The sequence below is a fragment of the Ranitomeya imitator genome, chromosome 2, assembly GCF_032444005.1.
Source record: "Ranitomeya imitator isolate aRanImi1 chromosome 2, aRanImi1.pri, whole genome shotgun sequence".
Taxonomy (NCBI): domain Eukaryota; kingdom Metazoa; phylum Chordata; class Amphibia; order Anura; family Dendrobatidae; genus Ranitomeya; species Ranitomeya imitator.
Window position 1 is genome coordinate 788,381,147 of NC_091283.1, and position 19,671 is coordinate 788,400,817.

The 19,671-nt window shown below is 41.2% G+C and overlaps 1 protein-coding gene across 1 annotated transcript in view; it reads left to right on the forward strand.

The window, feature by feature from the left end:
* Positions 1-224: 224 nt before the first annotated feature.
* ARID5B (AT-rich interaction domain 5B) overlaps positions 225-19,671 on the forward strand; it is a 339,225-nt gene continuing 319,778 nt past the window's right edge. Inside the window, exons 1-2 of the mRNA XM_069753619.1 lie at positions 225-339; positions 480-734. Coding sequence (XP_069609720.1) covers positions 319-339; positions 480-734 — 276 coding nt within the window. The 5' untranslated portion in view covers positions 225-318. The remainder of the gene's footprint in view (positions 340-479; positions 735-19,671) is intronic.

The following is a 19,671-nucleotide window of genomic DNA, read 5'->3' on the forward strand; positions in this document are numbered from 1 at the left end:
TCCTGGGTCAGCCGGGCGCCCGGTGTCTGCCGCCGCTCCTGGCACTGCCCGTATGCTCCGATGTGCCCGCTCTCCACCTGCCGCCGGGGCCTCCATGCTGCCGGCTACCGCTCACTACTTCCCACCGCCCGAGGGGTCTGAGGACAGCCCGCCCACTCTCTGGGAGGCGCTTATAAGCCTTCCCTGCTACACCACGTGCCCCGCCGTCCGCCAATCCCCGCGGACCTTCCTGTAAGCCAGGAATGATTTTAACCCTTCCCGCTGCAGCAGTCGGAGGCTTCCCACTTATGCATTGCGCCCCCTTGTCAGAACATCGAGATGGAGCCCAACTCAGTGAAGGTATTCCTGCCCGCTCTGTGCCGGCGGCTGCAGCCCCGCACCCCCCGCCGCCGCCGCACACCGCAACTTTCACACAAACTTTTCCCCCGCGGAGGATGCGGCGGCTCCGGGGCTGATTGTGTTTGTGTTTTCTCCCGCAGTGGGTCGGCTCGCCCTGTGGTCTGCACGGACCGTACATCTTCTACAAGGCTTTCCACTTCCACCTGGAGCGCAGCGCCCGCATCCTGTCCCTCGGAGACTTCTTCTTGGTCCGGTGTGCGCCCGGGGAGCCGGTGTGCATCGCCGAGCTGCAGCTGCTGTGGGAGGAGAGGACTAGCGGGCAACTTCTGTCCAGCTCCAAACTTTACTTCCTCCCAGAAGATACTCCCGTGGGCAGGAGCAGCGACCATGGCGAGGTGATTAACCCTTGTGTGTGGGGTGGGCGGGAGGTGCTGGAGCCCCCCAGTGGGTCCATAGTCTGATCTCTGCTAGATCAGGATGTAGTGCTGCCTCCCCCTGTGATTGACAGCTCTATTAATATCCCGGCCCTTGTCATTTGCCTGCATTCTGTGTCCTGCTGTAATATTCCGCCCGGCTCCTGGCTGTGTATATATGTATGTATATATGTATGTATATATGTATATATATGTGTGTGTGATTGCATCCATTACAGCCCCTCCGGCTTCCGATTGCATCATTGCAGCCCCTGATATTCTTCCCACCTCTCTACTGTGTCTGTTGTGTTTTTTTTTTTTTTTATATATATATGTTTTAAGAGGAGAGGAAATAATGAAATGGAGGCTGAGTGAGATCAAAAGCTCTTTCTATTTATTTATTTAATTTTTTTTTTTGTATTATTTATTTATTTATTTTCTCTTCGCTAGGCAAAGATGTGTTGAATAAAGTGATAAATGACAGGTACCTGAATAAATACATTCAAAATAACTTGGGCGGATAGAGAAACGAGGAAAGGGGGGGGGGGGGGGGGGGAGATTGAAAAAAAAAAAAAAAAAAGCGAGAATCAGGCATGTAACCAGCACAAACACGTTAAGCATTAACTGCTTAATCCTTAACAAGGAATCCGATGGCTTCAGAGTATTTATTAATATGACGCTTCCAGTGGAAGGTATCGGAGATTAACCCCTGACGTGCTGACCTGACAGATACACAATGCAGTGTTTTATAATAATCTGCGAATGGAACCCCCCCTCCTCCTTCCTTCCCTCCTTCCCCTTCACTCTCCCTCCTCTTCTCTTCTTCTTCTTTTTCTTCTTCTTCTCCTTCCTCCCTGGCAGAAAAATAATGTTTGATCTACAGTTGACATTTTTCAGATAATAGCCCAAATCATCAAAGCATGATCGCTTTACAATATCCCCCCCCCCCTTCCCAGGTCTGTAATTCCAAGTAGCGCTGCAATTATGCTGCTTTATTGTGCTCCCAATGTCTGCACTCGGTTACTGCTGAACTCTTTTTATAGTGTACATGCATAGCAATGTGCCGGAGAGAATGGATTGCGTGTTAAATCCTATAAACATCATTGTTCCGGGGCACTTGGATTTTTTTTTTCTTTTTTTTTTTTTTCTTAGAGGCGAAATAGAAGTCATCCTATTTTTAAAGATTGCTGTTTGCTAAAGTCAACCTATCACCTAATGGGCTTAATTGCAGTTTTGTCTTGCCTTTATTTAAAGCTAGGGTTACATTGCAGTTTAATATTACATGTTTGAAATGGCTCCGGTATTCTTAGTTGTGCTTGGCTGCCCCCCTATGCTCAGATTTAATGGCTTTGTTTTTCATTTAGTTTTTTTTTTTTTTTTTTTTTATGTGTCTGTATTTTATTTTTTCTTCATGGCAACAGTATTGAGTTGACATTCTGTAACTTCTAAAAAAAAAAAAAAAAAGAAAAAAAAAACACATTAGCAGGTTGACCTCACTTCTGCGAAGATCTGAACGTGTCCCCTCCCCCTGTCTAACTTTCCTGTGCAGCTGTCTGTACCCCCCCCCCTCCCCACCACCACCATTATAGGCAGGACTTATTATTTGCTTTTCAAATTTATTACTTCAACATGGTTTGCGAATCTGGAAAAAAAAAAAAAAAAGGGGAAGGATTAAATATCAAGAAAGCAGTATGAATATCATCCATGTTCTCTTGCCACTTAAAGGAAATGACTCAGCCATTTTATTAGTGCCTGAACAGCATCAATAACAAGCTGCAAAACAATTGTAGACAATACAGTCCCGAGATCTTCTTTTTTTTTTTTTTTTTTTTTAATAGTGTCAGATTTAATTGCATGCCATAAATAGATTATGACCGTGCTCCGCGTCTTCCAAGGGCGATGACGTATGTTTATTTATCTCCTTAAATATATTTTTTTGAAATTTTTTATTTAATCATTTTTTATTATATGAAGCACATTGTATTTATTTTTCAACTGTTAATTTCCTCCCGTCACAGTAACTGGTTTGACAACATTAATTTTTTTTTATGATAGGGGAGGGGGAAAGGGGGGAGCCAGTGACATTGGGAGGAATTATGCAGAGGTCTGGCTCTGTTCTACAGGATCATATTGATAAATAATTGAAACAGGTAGAAAGTTTCCTAATGCAGTTGTGCTTTACACCCCAGTGATGTCATTTCCCCGCTGGCCTGAGTTAGTCATTCATTAGCAGGATCGCAGAAGCAACAGAATCCAGTGTTACTTCATTGGCAGCGAGCCTACAGAAACCGGCGCTGAGAGCCAGAGCCTGGAGAGGGCAACATAACACTCCCATGTTCAAATACACTTTGTTTCCACTTGTTCCATTAACTTGTTTATATATATTCACATGAAATTCTTATTGATTTCAGATCTTTCCGCAGCTTAGATTTTTTTTTTCTATTTTCTTGGCAAAGTGTAAATATTTACTTATTTCTACTAATCCACTTCCCCCTTGTGTCTGTAATAAGCATTCATCCCAGGAATTGCAATGGAGGTCACGTTTGCTTTGACAAAGGATCATTGTTTATTCTTCCTGACATTCATTTTTTTATTTTTTTTTCGTTGTATTGTGTGGTGAATTACATTATTGTGGCCATTTTTTTTTTAATAAACATATTTTTATCACCTTTTCATATTGCCTCTTGGGTGCTTTATGGTAATAATATATCTATGTAAAGGTACATTCACATCATCCACTTTTATCAGGTTTTTGACGCCGCGTGTTTTTGCAGCTTCTTCCAGTTCCAACATAGTGGATGGGATTTCTAGAAATCTCAGGCCCACTGTGCTTCTTAGGCCGGGGTCACACTAGACCGTAATACGGACGAGTGCAATGCGATAAAAAATCGCATAGCACTCGTCCCAATGTTAATCTATGGGGCAGCTCCCATCATCCGATATTTTCTCGGCCGTATTCAGGATCCGAGTGAAATCGCAGCATGCTGCGATTGTCAGCGTTTCTCGGCCGAGAATCGCTAATGAAAGTCTATGGGGGTGAGAAAAAATCGCACAGCACACGGACCATCAGTGTGACTTGCGAGAAATTCTCAGGCATTGGGCAGGTGACAGGAAAGGCTCAGCCATTATTTGCTCATTTTGCAAGTGTGTGAGAAAATCTCACCATACGGATGCCATACGGATGTCACACGGATGTCACACGGATCATTTAATGCGAGAAAATCGCATCCTCGCACTGCACACGGATCACTGTTTTGGTAACATTTGTGCGATTCTCGTCCGTCAAAAATGGACCGTTTTTTTATACGTTGTGTGTGTCCCCGGCCTTATTTAGTGACCCGCAGTGCATTTTTTTAAGTCTGCAGCGTGTCAATTTCTCAGTGGTATTTTCTGTGCAGCTTTTCGCAATAGATTCACATTAGATATGGAAAATCTGTGAGTAAAAAAAAAAAAAATCACATGCGTTTTTAGCAACATAGTAACATAGTTGAAGGAAGACTTTAAGTCCATCTAGTTCAACCCATAGCCTAACCTAACATGCCCTAACATGTTGATCCAGAGGAAGGCAAAAAAAACCCCTTCAGTGTGTTTCTATGGCGGAAACACATAAAAAAAATGTAATCTGCACCTACGTATGTCAATAAAGTTCAGTGAAATCAAAATACTGTAAAGTTTCAAACACAAGCAAGCTTTGTTTAAAGAATGACACGCCAAACCGAGACAAAACCTGCAGCGTAAAAAACGCAATAAAAGCACGTTACAAAACACACAAAAATGCAATGAAAAAACGCAAGTAACCTAATTTAAATAAGTTCCCACAATGAGCTTTTGATGTTGCAGATTTTCTGCGCCCATTAAGTAAAAGAGGTTACCGTACTTTAGTTTTTTTTAAAAATGTGCAGCATGAAAAACTCCTCATGGGAACGTATCTTTATAGGTGCAGAAATTCTGCAACATCAAATAGTCACCAGAAGCTCAGTGTGAGAATGAAGCCTAGGGGTATGTGCACATGTTGCGGATTCCATAGCGGATTTTTCCGCTCAGATTCTGCAGAATCTGCAGGTAAAATGACCTGCGTTTTACCTGCGGATTCCCTGCGGGTTTCGTGCAGATTTATTGTGGATTTTGTGCTGATTTCGCCTGCGTTTTCACACCTGCGGAATCCTATAATGGATTAGGTGTAAAACGCTGCGGAATCCGCACAAAGAATTGACATGCTGCGGAAAATAATTTGCAGTGTTTCTGCGTGGAATTTTCCATAGCATGTGCACTGCGGATTTGGTTTTCCATAGGTTTACATGCTACTGTACACCGCATGGAAAACTGCTGGGGATCCGCAGCCAAATCCGCAACGTGTGCACATACCCTTAGGCTGCGTTCCCATGATGAGTGTTTTATGAGTTTTTGGTGTTGCAGTTTTTTGGCATCCATTAAGTAAAATAGGTTACTTGCATTTTTTTTTTAGAAAATACACAGTGTGCAAAAAACTCACCACGTTCAGTATTTGGTCAGTATTTTACATCAGTATTTGTAAGCCAAAACCAGGAGTGGAACAATTAGAGGTTAAGAATGACAGAAACGCATCAAAACTTCTGCGTTTTTTCAACTCCTGGTTTTGGCTTACAAATCCTGATGTAAAATATTGACCAAATACTGAACGTGTGAACTTGGCTAAGACGCTAAGTTTTTGCCGCAACAAAAATACTCAGTGTCAAAAACGCACCAAAAGCTCATCGTGGGATCATAGCTTTACAGGTCCTGGACATTGGATGGGTTTTGTAGAAACCTTATGCCCACTGTGCCTTTTTTATGCTGCATAAACTGACCAGTGTGGAAACGCACTGAAAACACATGTAATCCACACACGACTGTATCAATAATGTTTTATCAAAACCAAATACCAGGAAGTATCAAAAACAAAGCATCTTTATTTAAAAGACTACATACCAAAAAGAGACAAAAAAGCATCAAAACTGCAATAAAAACTCATGTAAAAAAATGCACTCAAAAATACAATGAAGAAAAGGCAAGTGACCTAGTTTACCCAATAGGTGTATAAAATCAGCTTCAAATTTCTGCTGTGGATAATTTGTAAAGACACGTCAGATTTGCCTATAATCTTTCATAAAAAGTTTTGTTCCTCTGTATTTTCAGCATCTCAGTTTGCTGTAAGTGACTGGAAACATCCTTGTTTATATCAGGGCTGTGGAGTCAGTAAGCCAAACCACCGACTCCAGCTCTGACTCCGACTTCTCAATTTCCCAGACTCTGACTCCCCAGCACTGGTCAGTACTGAGCATGTGCATAAAGTGCAGCACAGATTCATCTCCACCAAAAACCCAGATCCTTAGATCAGGAACAGAACAGACATTTATAGGACATTTCATGTCTTTCCCAAATTCTTATGAGAATATTTACAGCCCATCCTACACTGTACTACTGTGCCAAATGTATTATATATTTTGGGAGCCTGTCGGTCCATTTTGTACCGACTTTCATTCCACTAAAATGACACTGACTTCACAGTCCTGGTTTATATCCAGATTCTGGATAAAGTGTTCTGTCCGGTTCACAATGGATGCCACCGGCACCTTATGGACCCCACAGACTTACGAGGTCTGTCACTTCCTGTACATGTCTGTCGTTTTGGGTAGGAAAAATTGCCATTCAAGCAGAGCAATACTAATTGCGATGGACGCTCCAATATAGATGTAGACATAATCTGAGTAAAACGTGGGGCGAACATATCATTGGTCCAACCTGTGCAGTTGCACAGGGGCCCAAGAGGTAAGGGGGCCACCATCACGTCCTTAGCAGGTGGAATCGGTGACCTATTGAGCTGCAAGGGGCCCATATATTGTTCTTGCACAGGAGCCCCCAAATGTCTGTGTCCGCCAGTGGCAAAACACATCTGCTTCCTGACTTTATAATAGCGCTTAGACAAGGTAAAAAATGACAGGCGACAGGTCCTCTTTAAATCTGAATGTTTCCATTCACTGACACCAAATCTTAAAAAATGGTAAAAAGTTGAAGAAACTACGTCAGAAAGTTCTCATCATACAGCGAGTATTTACAAACGCACTTGTAAAGAAGATATTGACGTTTTCGTCCATGATCTAGAATCTCAGTACCGGGCGCACATGAGGTTATTTCCAAGAATTATTTATACTTCGGGATCATCCATGGATGTTTCCATAAGTCACTGTTGATATGTGATATAGATTGTTTAATTAGAAGTGTAATAAAATATTAATATGTAACCTGGCATATGTTCCAGCCGCCTGCCAACTTCTGCTTCTACGAAGTCACATTCTAAGTGTTTATACTTGGCCCCATATCAGTTTGATTTTAGTTTGGCAGTATATATTTCCCTGGGAACGATAATTACCTCATAAGCCATCAGCTTGAGTGATCTATGAGCTCACTGGCTTGTCGAGCGTCGTGTTGAGCTGTGAACTGGTTTCTTATAGATGTACTAATCTTATTGTGTGAATACAGGTTTATAGGCGAAAGGAGCGGCGATGTAACACAAAGTATATGGAACTTACTCTGGGACCTGTTGTTGGGGTCAGTTTGACTTTAGGTTTTCTTATCTGGTGGTTTATATGATTTGCATGGGTAAATATGTATATATACAGTGCCCTGATAAAGTATTCATACCCCATGAACTTTTCTACATTGTATCACGTTACGTGCACGACCTTACATATGTATTATTGGAATTTTATGTGATATACCAACACCATGTAGCAAGTATTTGTGATGTGATACATGGATTTCTAAATTAATTCTGTGAGAATACTTTTCTGCCCAATGATGACAGAACTATTCTAGGAGTGATACCTTTATTGGCTAACCAGAAAATAATATGTTTGCAAGCTTTCAGAGCACAGTGGCTCCTTCTTCAGGCAGGATTTTTTTTTTTTGTAATCCTGCCTGAAGAAGGAGCCACTGTGCTCTGAAAGCTTGCAAACATATTATTTTCTGGTTAGCCAATAAAGGTATCACTCCTAGAATACTTCTGTCATCATTGGGCAGAAAAATATTCTCATCGATTTTTCTGGCTAGCACGGTACCACAATACAATTTGTTATTGTACATCATCTTAAATTAATTCTGAAAATTGAGACGTGCATTTGCATTCAGCTACACGTCTCACACTGGTAACTTCCATACCTTTTTAATTTACGATAATCTCTAGAGGCAGATTCTCAGGGAGGTCTATGTCCGGCCCATAGATCTAACAACTAATTTGTATATTAAGAATTTCTTGTGAATAAAACATCGGAACACAGATATCAAGGTATCATTTTATTCAAGTCTCGGACCTACATGCCCATATACATTTGAAGGGTATATCCTACTCACAGATTCCCTTTAAAACATCATTCTATATTCATAGACTTACCTCTCAAATAACCTGAAAGGGATTTTCAGTATTAGAAAAACATGTCCGATTTCTTTTTCCAAAACATTGACAACCCTGACCATGGATCATGGCTGGTATTAAACCCTGCCCTAATAAAGTGAATGAGCTGCAATACCGCACCCAGTCAGTGGTGTGGAGGGGTGCTGTTTTGGACAGAAAGCAGCTACATTTTTTTTAAAACTTGTACAACTTCTTTAAATATGCTGTAAAAGACCAATGATTGCAGTGTACCAAGAGTGGGCCAAAATAGTGCAATAAATAGTGATTTACGATGATTATTTATATAACAATAACAGATTTATAGTAGCACGTTTTCGGCCCTCTTTTCATTTATTTACCCAATGAATAAATAGGATATGTGTTTTTCCAAACTTCACCCAAATGTAAAATTTTTCAAAAAATTTTCTAGAACTGTCCAAGTTCTGTTTTTTTTTTTTAATTGAAATGATGTGTCTGACAGTATTACCGAGAGAAGATACTGTATCAAAAGTGCAGTTAGGGGAATTCAACCCACACAATGTAGCAGTCACAGATTGTATCTAGACACCTCAATACTACTTTGCTTTTTTCGTACAAAAGGTTCAATAGCTTGTCTTAGGTTTTCTGCACCCTGAATGGTTTATCAGTCACTTTGGAGGAAAAAAAAAGTGTGTCGGACTACATTGCTGGTATTTTTGTTCTTGTTATTTTTTTTTTATTATTATTATTTTTTAACGCAGTGGGGTTCGTATAGTGTGGCCGAAAGTGAAAGAGGAACTGTCAGTATTGTCTACAAAGGGAAGCAGTAATCTTTAGCACAGATAACTGCATACTGTCACCCTGATGCTACCTTCACAATATAAAGCTGATGTTTGTAACAAAAATCCATCTATACAGCTTAGAGCTTTCAGCGGAAAATAGAATTATTATTACTCTCACTTATTCTTTAGTTCTACTGTTGGAAGAAAGTAAATTCAAGTCCATCAAGAAATAATTGTGGCTTTATTTCTTCTTGTGTTTTGGTGCTTTATTATGTTGTTTTTTTTTTTCTTTTTTACCACTTCCCACACTATGACATAATTGGATATCTTGGTAAAGTTTTGCAGTCAATAGCAAACATGCAATAGTAGGAGTTTAACTACTCCTGTCCCCATTAGAGCCCTCATGACAAGCGGTAGGTTCATATACCCATATAACAAAAAAATCGGTCAACGTCTGGTCCGGAAAAATTGGCACAATTTTTTTTTTTCTCACTTGTCGTCCCTGTGCAATCCATTTTTTTACGGCAGCAACTATTAATCATTTTACAAAACTATTTACAGTTTCCTATGTTACAGAATTGCAATGTATCTGTAAAGATCGGATTCTATACAGCAGCATTCGATTTTTTTCTCTTACACCCTTAGGCTGGGTTCACACTGCGTTGTGTGAACCCGTTTAACGGGCTACGTTACACCGCGGCATAACGCGGTGTAACGTAGTCCGTTAACGCTGCCATTACTTGCAATGGCGAACGCATCGCTAGCGCACGCCCACAATGGGCGTGCGCTAGTGATGTGCCGTCATTTGAGTGACGGACCCGAGACGCGGGCTGCAGCGTTTCCGGGTCCTTCACTGCTAGCGCAGATGGAGCTCCATCTGCGCTAGCGCTGTGCAAGCGCCGGCACTTGCGTTAGTGCAGTCCGTTTAACGGATATGTTGAACGGACTGCACCAACGCAGTGTGAACCTAGCCTTAGACTTGAATGGGCGATTCTTCGGAGGAAAATCATTGCATGTTGCAAGTTTTTTGCACGCCTATTTGGTCAGTGGAGTAAAACATTCATCTGCCCCATTGAATAATTTTTTTCCGAATTTGATCAATTTTTTAACAGATGGCACTCGGACCTAAAATACGATCCAAATAGTGTTCTGTTTTTCCTCAATCTTGAAATGTAATAAAAGTTAATCAATCGGGAATTTGCACTTTACAATGATCCAGTTGAAAAATTGAATAATTTTTGGGAGTCCGATCATTTGAATAATGTCCTAGAAACTTATAATACTGGTAGAATTTTTTTTACATTGTTTTTAAGAAATTGTATTTAGAACATTTATTTCTGTAAGGTCCGGTACTTCACGTACAGTAATGGAGATAAGTCTCAGATTGGCTGTTCTCAAGCATGAGCATAGAGTTGTAGTAGACTTCCTATTATAAAATATTCCACCACCCCCCCGTGAGTTTATTATTGTTTTGTCGTGCAACATTCAATTAAAGTGGATTTCATTTAGACGCTGTTCAAATAGATCTGCAAAAAATATCTCATTTCAAAATGAAAATAATTAGAAAACTGCAATGTCTTCCTGTTCTTTATTGCATAATTGTTTAAATACCATCAAGTGAGTTTTATTAGAACTGCCGCAGATTCTACGGTCCTCGGTACACATTAGATTAGTCAAAAGTCACCTTAAACCAGAAATCTTGGAGGGACCAGCTTACCACCTAATGTGTATGGTGTCTCCTTCTGACTCCTTCTCAGGTTATGTTGGGGGACCCATGGTGTATGGGGACTCTCAACGTTCCCTTAGAAAAATGGTGTTTGAGAGATAGGCAGTTTGAGTTTACAGGGGTTGTGCACTCTTGTGTTTTTAATTGGGAGAGGGGAGTGTCATGATCCGTTCCAGGGTTTAATCCAGTCTGCCCTTTTTCTGGGTGGATCATGTCAAGGGTTAACTTTGCTCTGACTCATTCTGGGTTCAGGTTTGCTATTTAGCTCCTATGCATCCTCCTGTGTCAGCTAAAGTTCTGCCTTCGACGTATGAACCTGACTCTGGTAGCTCTTGATTTGTCCTGCTGTGATCCCTGACTTGCCCCGTGTCTGTTGCATCCCTTGGTATGCCCTTTTCCCAGTGTTTCCCTGTTTGTCGGTTTTGATTCTCTGGTTTCTGACTTGGCTTGTATTCTGACTCGCTTCTGCCTTCTGACTTCGTCTTATCCGCTTCTGACCATTGCTGAACCTCCTGGCTTGTTCCTGACCACGTGTACTGCTGATCCCTTTGGTACTTCTGCCTCTAATTGTTTATTGTCTCTGCTTGTCTGACCACTGTCTCACCATTTGGTGGTGCCTGTGCTGCTGCTCTGTGGTGCTTCTCTGTGTACGCAGTCTCACTTCCCTCTCAAGCTCCTTCTGGTGGAAGTTGCGTTATACTGCACTGCAGCAACATGACAGGGAGAAAGTCACTGACAAACACCTGCTATGTTTCCTCTTATAAATTAACACCTATACGTACTCCGGTGATGGCGCTGTTCCAGTGGTGTCAGCCCTTGCTCTCTCAGGGATTGCATGACACTGTTATGTCACGCAATCCCTGCAGCCAGTCAGCACTGGCGTCACTCTCCCCGCCTTCAGACTTATCACATACATCTGGGGATAATGAGGGCAGCAGCTCTCACTTCCTCCGGATAAACTTGAGTTGTTTCAGGAGAAGGCAGGGAGAGTGAAGCCAGCACTGATTGGCTGCAGGGATTGCGTGACATAACAGTGTCATGCGATCCCCAGGAGAGCAAGTGCTGACACCACTGGAACAGCGCCGTCACCGTTAGTATAGCTGTTGTTATTTTACAAGGGGGAACATTGGGATTGAGAAAGAGTTGTCCGAGCAGTGAACTACTTGTTTTAAACCCCTGATTCTTTTGTGGACCCTCCTCCATATTTGTATGGCAGTGGCTTTCTCTCCTATCCCAATTAAAAACACAAGAGTGCACAGCCAACCCGAACTGTACGTAGTATGGGGGAGAGAGACTGCCATGAGAGATTGCTGCCAGACAAACTCTCTTTATTGAGCAAACTTGCTAACCCTGTGAAGGTGCATGGTCACCTTAAAGGGCTGCTCTACTATTTATATATTGATAACCTATCCTAAGGACATGCTATCAATATTAGATCAGTGGTGATCCGGCACCTGGCTTCCTCCAGATGTTATCAGCTACGGAGCTCAGCAGCTTCGCTCCATCAACTGTGTGGTGGCCATGGCCGGGTACAGCAGGGCCGCTCCTCGGACGTGCAGTACCAGGCGGTGATCACTATAGAGCTGACGGATCAGGGCTGTTCAGGTCGCCAACTGTTAACTTTCAGATGTTGTAGGCATTAAGAACAGCTGATCAATAGGGGTGCCGGACCCCCACTGATTGATATTGATGACTTATCCTTAAGATAGATAGGTCATCAATATAAAAGAAGTGGGGAAACCTGTTAAGTTTTAGTTAGGTCTGGACCGTGTTGCAGTTTTCTTGCAGGTTTCCTGATTTTTTTTTTTTTCCCTTTTAATCTGCGTCATTCCTTCTATCTGCACAAGCGCCTAAAGTATTTTATAGGAGGATGACAATGAACTTCAAAGTGCGAGTTGTCCCTCCACATTACTGTATATTTCCTAGATCTGAGAGGATATGTAACTCCCATATCTAAATCTGAAGACAGTCACATAGGCACGCTGTTTATTCTTAAGTGTGTTTTTCCAAGTATGACAAATGCCTTCTGAGACATTCCTAAGACTGGAAGGACGGTGAACGTTTCCAGCCATGTGTATGTATACTGATTTATACAACTCTTGCAATGTTTTGTAATGGGCGGCACCTACTATACCAGCAGGAGCCTGTGGAGTTCTTTGGTGTGATTGTCATATTTGTAGTGTTAAGTTGCAGACTATGCGAAGTATTTAAGGAGCCAGATCTATATTATACATGTATGACGCTGGATTGTTACCATAACCTGTTATGATAAGAATTTATCTCTCAGAAAAAGTGACATTACCCAGAAACCGACCATTGTGTGCCGTGCTTTACTCGAATATACGTTCTCGGGACTGTACCGTGAAAATCTCACGTTTTTGAGTTTGGTTTCCCACTTACGATATGGCAAGGTAATGGACACATACAATGTGCCGTCAGGTTTCAGACTTAGTCATCAAGATTGTATGTGTATTTCATTTTGACAGTTCTGTCTTCATTTGTTTTTTTTCACAGCTTTTGTCAAAGTTTCAAGTATTTTTTATATATAATTAAAGTACTGTATACTCACCCCTTTAACGCAGCTCCTGAGCTCGGACGTTGGGAGTCGAAATTTTAAGACCGGTGCTCCTTGGCGGTTTAGCATATTATTGCGCTCTGTGGTCATATTAAAGGGATTTCCACTACTATGATATTGATGACCTAGTCATCAATATCAGATCGGTGGAGACCCCCACTTATCAGCTGCTATCAACCCCAACCGTGACAGTGTATGGAGCGGAACATCTAAGGATAGGACATCGGTGTCGCAGTAGTAGCAGCCCCTTTATATCACTACCCTCTCACAATGAGTTTTTGATGTTACAGATTTTCTGCATTATTTCTGCATCTATTAAGTAAATTAGGTTACTTGTGTTTTTGTATTGCTTTTTTGTGTGCACTTTTTTCTCATGAGTTTTTATCTCAATTTACCTCTTATTATATCATGCTTTTAAACAAAGCTGCTTTGGTTTTTTTTTTTATTTGCTAACATTTGGCTTTGACAATACTTTATTAATATAGTCATGTGCGGATTATATGCGTTTGCGGAAAAACACACTAAAAACCGCATGAGCTTTTTTTTACCTGCAGATTTTCCACTCCTAAAGCAAGTAGTGGTATGGCCCATTATGTATGTAAGTGGATGCTGCTTACATGCCGGGTGCAGATAAGCAGACTGACTGGTTAGGGCTAATGCTTGCTGAAAAGTGACGTTTCAGGACGTGTAATTCTTAGTGATATTTCTTGGAAACTTGAGCACTCGATGGATAAAGTGCAACACAGGGGAAAGTCCTCCCCAGCCCACTGCCGCTCACTGTCACCAATAACGCCAATGTCACTTAACTAGTCTTTCAGAATAAATATTGTAATCTAAACCCCACGTTCTGCAGACTGGAAACTAAAAATGTTCTAATTGTGTCTTTTAAATAAGCGTATGAGTGAATTAATGAGAACATATTTTGCCTTCAGTTGCTTAGCTACAAAGTAGTATTTCTCAGCTCATGTGAGATAAATTGGCTCTTTTATGCGACAAGTCCCCTAAACATAATGACTATATTGCTCCTGAGAGTGAAAATATGTAGATTGTACCTTTTTCAATAATTTTCACTCTGGAAAAAGGTACATCATCATTCTGTCACACCGATCCCCACTTATTGAAAAATCCATGCATTGTGCTCTGGCAATAGCTCTAACTCGGTCTCTGGGTGACATAAGTAGAACAATGCTTTACATATTGTAGATTTATACAGAGGCACCCTGAATATGAAAAACAATTCATTATTACCTGCACAGAACATCACCATTTTTTTTCTACCGTGCACGGGAATTTTAAAGGACACTCATCATCAATATTGGGAAGGGAGGCGTTGTGTCGGCAGGAACATCCTTGTAATCAGCTCCCGGGGAATTGATTAGCTGAGATGAGATGTTTTAACGGTAGGACTTTTATTACCCTCTTATTTTAACCGCACGTGTTATGACCTCCAGCTCCGAACCATCCATGATCTCCACATTATTTGCATTTAACCACTATAGATTTGCTCTTTTCGGCCATTTTTGCCTCCTTCACACAGTAGCAAACATAACAATGGCATATATATATATATATATATATATATATATATATATATATATATATATATATATATACAGTACAGACGAAAAGTTAGGACACACCTTCTCATTTAAAGATTTTTCTGTATTTTCATGACTATGAAAATTGTACATTCACACTGAAGGCATCAAAACTATGAATTAACACATGTGGAATTATATACTTAACTAAAAAGTGTGAAACATCTGAAATTATGTCTTATATTCTAGGTTCTTCAAAGTAGCCACCTTTTGCTTTGATGACTGCTTTGCACACTCTTGGCATTCTCTTGATGAGCTTCAAGAGGTAGTCACCGGGAATGGTTTTCACTTCACAAGTGTGCCCTGTCAGGTTTAATAAGTGGGATTTCTTTCCTTATAAATGGGGTTGGGACCATCAGTTGTGTTGAGCAGAAGTCTGGTGGATACACAGCTGATAGTCCTACTGAATAGACTGTTAGAATTTGTATTATGACAAGAAAAAAAGCTGTTAAGTAAAGAAAAATGAGCGGCAATCATTACTTTAAGAAATGAAGGTCAGCAAGTCCGAAAAATTGGGAAAATTTTGAAAGTATCCCCAAGTGCAGTTGCAAAAACCATCAAGCGCTACATGAGGACCGCTCCAGGAAAGGAAGACCAAGGGTCACCTCTGCTTCTGAGGATAAGTTTATCCGAGTCACCAGCCTCAGAAATCGCAGGTTAACAGCAGCTCAGATTAGAGACCAGGTCAATGCCACACAGAGTTCTAGCAGCAGACACATCTCTACAACAACTTTTAAGAGGAGACTTTGTGCAGCAGGCCTTCATGGTAAAATAGCTGCTGGTAACCACTGCCAAGGACAGGCAACAAGCAGAAGAGACTTGTTTGGGCTAAAGAACACAAGGAATGGACATTAGACCAGTGGAAATCTGTGCTTTGATCTGATGAGTCCAAATTTGAGATTTTTGGTTTCAACCACCGTGTCTTTGTGCGATGCAGAAAAGGTGAACAGATGGACTCTACATGCCTGGTTCCCACCGTGAAGCATGGAGGAGGAGGTGTGATGGTGTGGGGGTGCTTTGCTGGTGACACTGTTGGGGATTTATTCAAAATTGAAGGCATACTGAACCAGCATGGCTACCACAGCATCTTGCAGCAGCATGCTATTCCATCCGGTTTGCGTTTAGTTAGACCATCATTTATTTTTCAACAGGACAATGACCCCAAACACACCTCCAGGCTGTGTAAGGGCTATTTGACCAAGAAGGAGAGTGATGGGGTGCTACGCCAGATGACCTGGCCTCCACAGTCACCAGACTTGAACTCAATCGAGATGGTTTGGGGTGAGCTGGAGTGAAGGCAAAAGGGCCAACAAGTGCTAAGCATTTCTGGGAACTCCTTCAAGATTGTTGGAAGACCATTCCCGGTGACTACCTCTTGAAGCTCATCAAGAGAATGCCAAGAGTGTGCAAAGCAGTCATCAAAGCAAAAGGTGGCTACTTTGAAGAACCTAGAATATAAGACATATTTTCAGTTGTTTCACACTTTTTTGTTAAGTATATAATTCCACATGTGTTAATTCATAGTTTTGATGCCTTCAGTGTGAATGTACAACTTTCATAGTCATGAAAATACAGAAAAATCTTTAAATGAGGTGTGTCCAAACTTTTGGTCTGTACTGTATAAGTATATATAATTTTATAAAATAGTGCACATTCATTATAATTCAAAAGATGGGGAACATTGATATATTGATTTGTAGCAGCTTCAAGTTATACATCCGATGTACAGTGATCATGCTTCTATATATATATTCCTGCTTCATAGCTCCCATGTATTCTGCAGTGTTGTACAGATAATTTCAGCACTCGCATCACCTATAAGGCTATGTGCACACGTACAGGTTTTTTCGCGCTAAAAACGCTATAAAAACTCATTAAAAACGCATACATTATGCATTCTATCATTTAGAATGCATTCTGCATGTTTTGTGCACATGGATGCGTTTTTTTCCGCCCAAAAAAACGCATCGTGGTAAAAAAATGAGCATGTTCATTATTTTTGCGGATTTTCTGCGTTTTTCCCGCAATTCTATGCATTTGGGAAAAAACGCACCAAAAACGCGTCAAAATCACGGTAAAAACGCATGCGGATTTCTGGCAGAAATGTCCGATTTTTGTCAGGAAAATTTCTGCGAGAAATCCTGACGTGTGCACATACAGTAAGTGTCATCTACAGCTAATAAGGGGTCTATCTCTTATGTATAGCAGCAGATAAACTGTTAATCTCATTTTCATTAATGGTTAAAACGGCAAAGTGTCAAAACAAGCACATTGCTGTTTACTTGTTATTACAAATCCTTGGCATTCTCAAGAACAGATGGAATTTAAATTTGATTGTTTACTGCTCGTCACCTAGGAAACCGACCACCACCTCATTCCAGAAGCGCGTAGTGATTACGGATCACTAGAGCGCACACTTAGCTCCTGATCCTGCTAGCGTCTGTGCAATTGTGCTTCCCTCCTCCAAAAAGTTTTGTTTCTGTCAACTCATTAAAGTTTTCCTTTTTTTTTTTTTTTTTTTTTTTTTTTTGGCAATAGAGCTGTTTTTTGTGTGGAGATCTAAAGATTTTATTGATATCATTCAGGGTTACAAACAACATTTTGTTCACTTTTTGTATTTTATTTTTATTTTTAAGGAAGTGTATAGACCAAAAATCCTCAATTCTGGCATTTTGATAATTTTTTTCACTTTATGGAGTTCGTCTTTCGGGTTAATTCATTTTAAATTTTGATATATCGTACTTTTATGTCAACACGAGGCAACCAAATATGCTTATTATTTGATTTCTTTTTTTATTTTATTTTTATTGGGATGATTTTAATTTTAAGGTTTTTTTTATTTATTTTTTTAAATTTTTAGTGTTTTTTAAAGGGAACCTGTCACCTGAATTTGGCGGGACTGGTTTTGGGTCATATGGGTGGAGTTTTTGGGTGTTTGATTCACCGTTTCCTTACCCGCTGGCTGCATGCTGGCCGCAATATTGGATTGAAGTTCATTCTCTGTCCTCCATAGTACACGACTGCACAAGGCAAGATTGCCTTGTGCAGGCATGTACTACGGAGGACAGAGAATGAACTTCAATCCAATATTGCAGCCAGCGGGTAAGGAGAGGGTGAATCAAACACCCAAAAACTCCACCCATATGACCCAAAACCAGTCCCGCCAAATTCAGGTGACAGAGTCCCTTTAAACATTTTTTTAGTCCCTTTAGAGGGCTTGAACCTACGATTGTTTGATGGCATGTTCTATATACTTGCAATAGTTAGTTGTGTATGCATATGTCTCTTCTTCTATGACTTGGTAAAGGTCCCGCTTGGCCAAAAGGTTGTGGTTTTTCTGCACTAATAAAGTTATCAAGGGGAGGAGAGCAGGTGCCTTGGTTCCAGGATTTTTCTGCGTGTTCTATATACTGAAACACAACAATATTGCAATATATAAAGAAAATGATGTCATATGAAGCCCAGGCACAAGCTGGGCTTCACGGGAGGACAAACCCATGCCATAACAAGCTATCAGCCCCCTGCAATCGTTTCATGGGGGGGGGGGGGCTTTGGTCGCTGATATCAGTGATTGACAGCTGCATTTAAATGGTTAAAATATAGTAATCAGAGCACAGAAAAATCTCTTTTATGCTTGCTATTAGTTGGTGTAGATCTCGGCTACAATATAAGCCAGTTTGCCAGCGTGCGGTAAAGTATAGCTGTTGCCCACGCCCTTCGTGATAATCCCCTCCAAGCTTCAAAAATGTGATCAGATTGGTGCAAAAGTTCAAAACTATGTACCTATGTGGCAAACTTTGACTTTTTGACATTGTGGAATACAAAGAATGATACATTATAGATAATGCTGGAGTTTGTGAAACTGTTATGGTTGGTCCATATCCTAAATACATGAATACAGAGCTATAGAGGCGTCTCCTTCACTTTTTCTTTGCCCTAGTTTTCCGAAGTCTCCCCTGGGGTGTACAGCACACAGTTACTCTCAGGAGGAAGGTTATGTAAGGCTACGTTCATATTTGCGTTGCGTCGGGCGCAACCGCGGCGACGCATGCGTCACGCGCCCCTATATTTAACATGGGGGGGGCGCATGGACATGCGTTGTGCTGCGTTTTGCGACGCATGCGGTTTTTTTGCCACAAGGGTGGGGCGCAGAGGACGCAGCAAGTTGCATTTTTTTTGCGTCCAAATTTCGGCAAAAAAGGACGCATGTGTCGCAAAACGCTGCGTTTTAGCGTGCGTTTTGTTGCGTTTTCGTTTTGCGTTGTGCGTTGCGTCTCCGACGCAACATCGCACAACGCAAATGTGAACGCAGCCTTATAGAATGGACTTATGTTGTGAGTGACTCCCTGAAGGCGATTTTCCTGTTAAAACAATTTTCCGAGGAGATGTCGGAAAAAAAACAAAAAACCTTCCGTTGCTCGGAACAAAAGTATATTTGCATACAAGCGTCGGCGCTGGGTTCAGAGCCAGAGCAAGCACTCGTGTCCGCGTCTTGTGAGAGCAGAGGAATCTGAAGCACTTCTCATTTCCCACGTGACACATGTTGTGTTCTGTAAGGTCCGTATCGCCGCGGCCACGTTCAGATGAACAATTTGTACTTAGAGGAATCTTCTTCTAACAGCAGTCCCTAGGATCTAACGAAAATGTTGTCATAAGGTCAGAGAGGCAATGACTGCGTATGGCACCGATCCAGTGACCTTAATGTTTGGCAGGCGGCCATGTTTCTGCTCCGAGGTGCCGGAGTAGTAGATAATGGGAACATTTGTTTTCATTTCCAAAATGTTTGAGCTTTCAAATGTCAGATTTTTTTTTTCATCTTAAGAAATAATTTGCTAAACTTCAGCCAGAGAA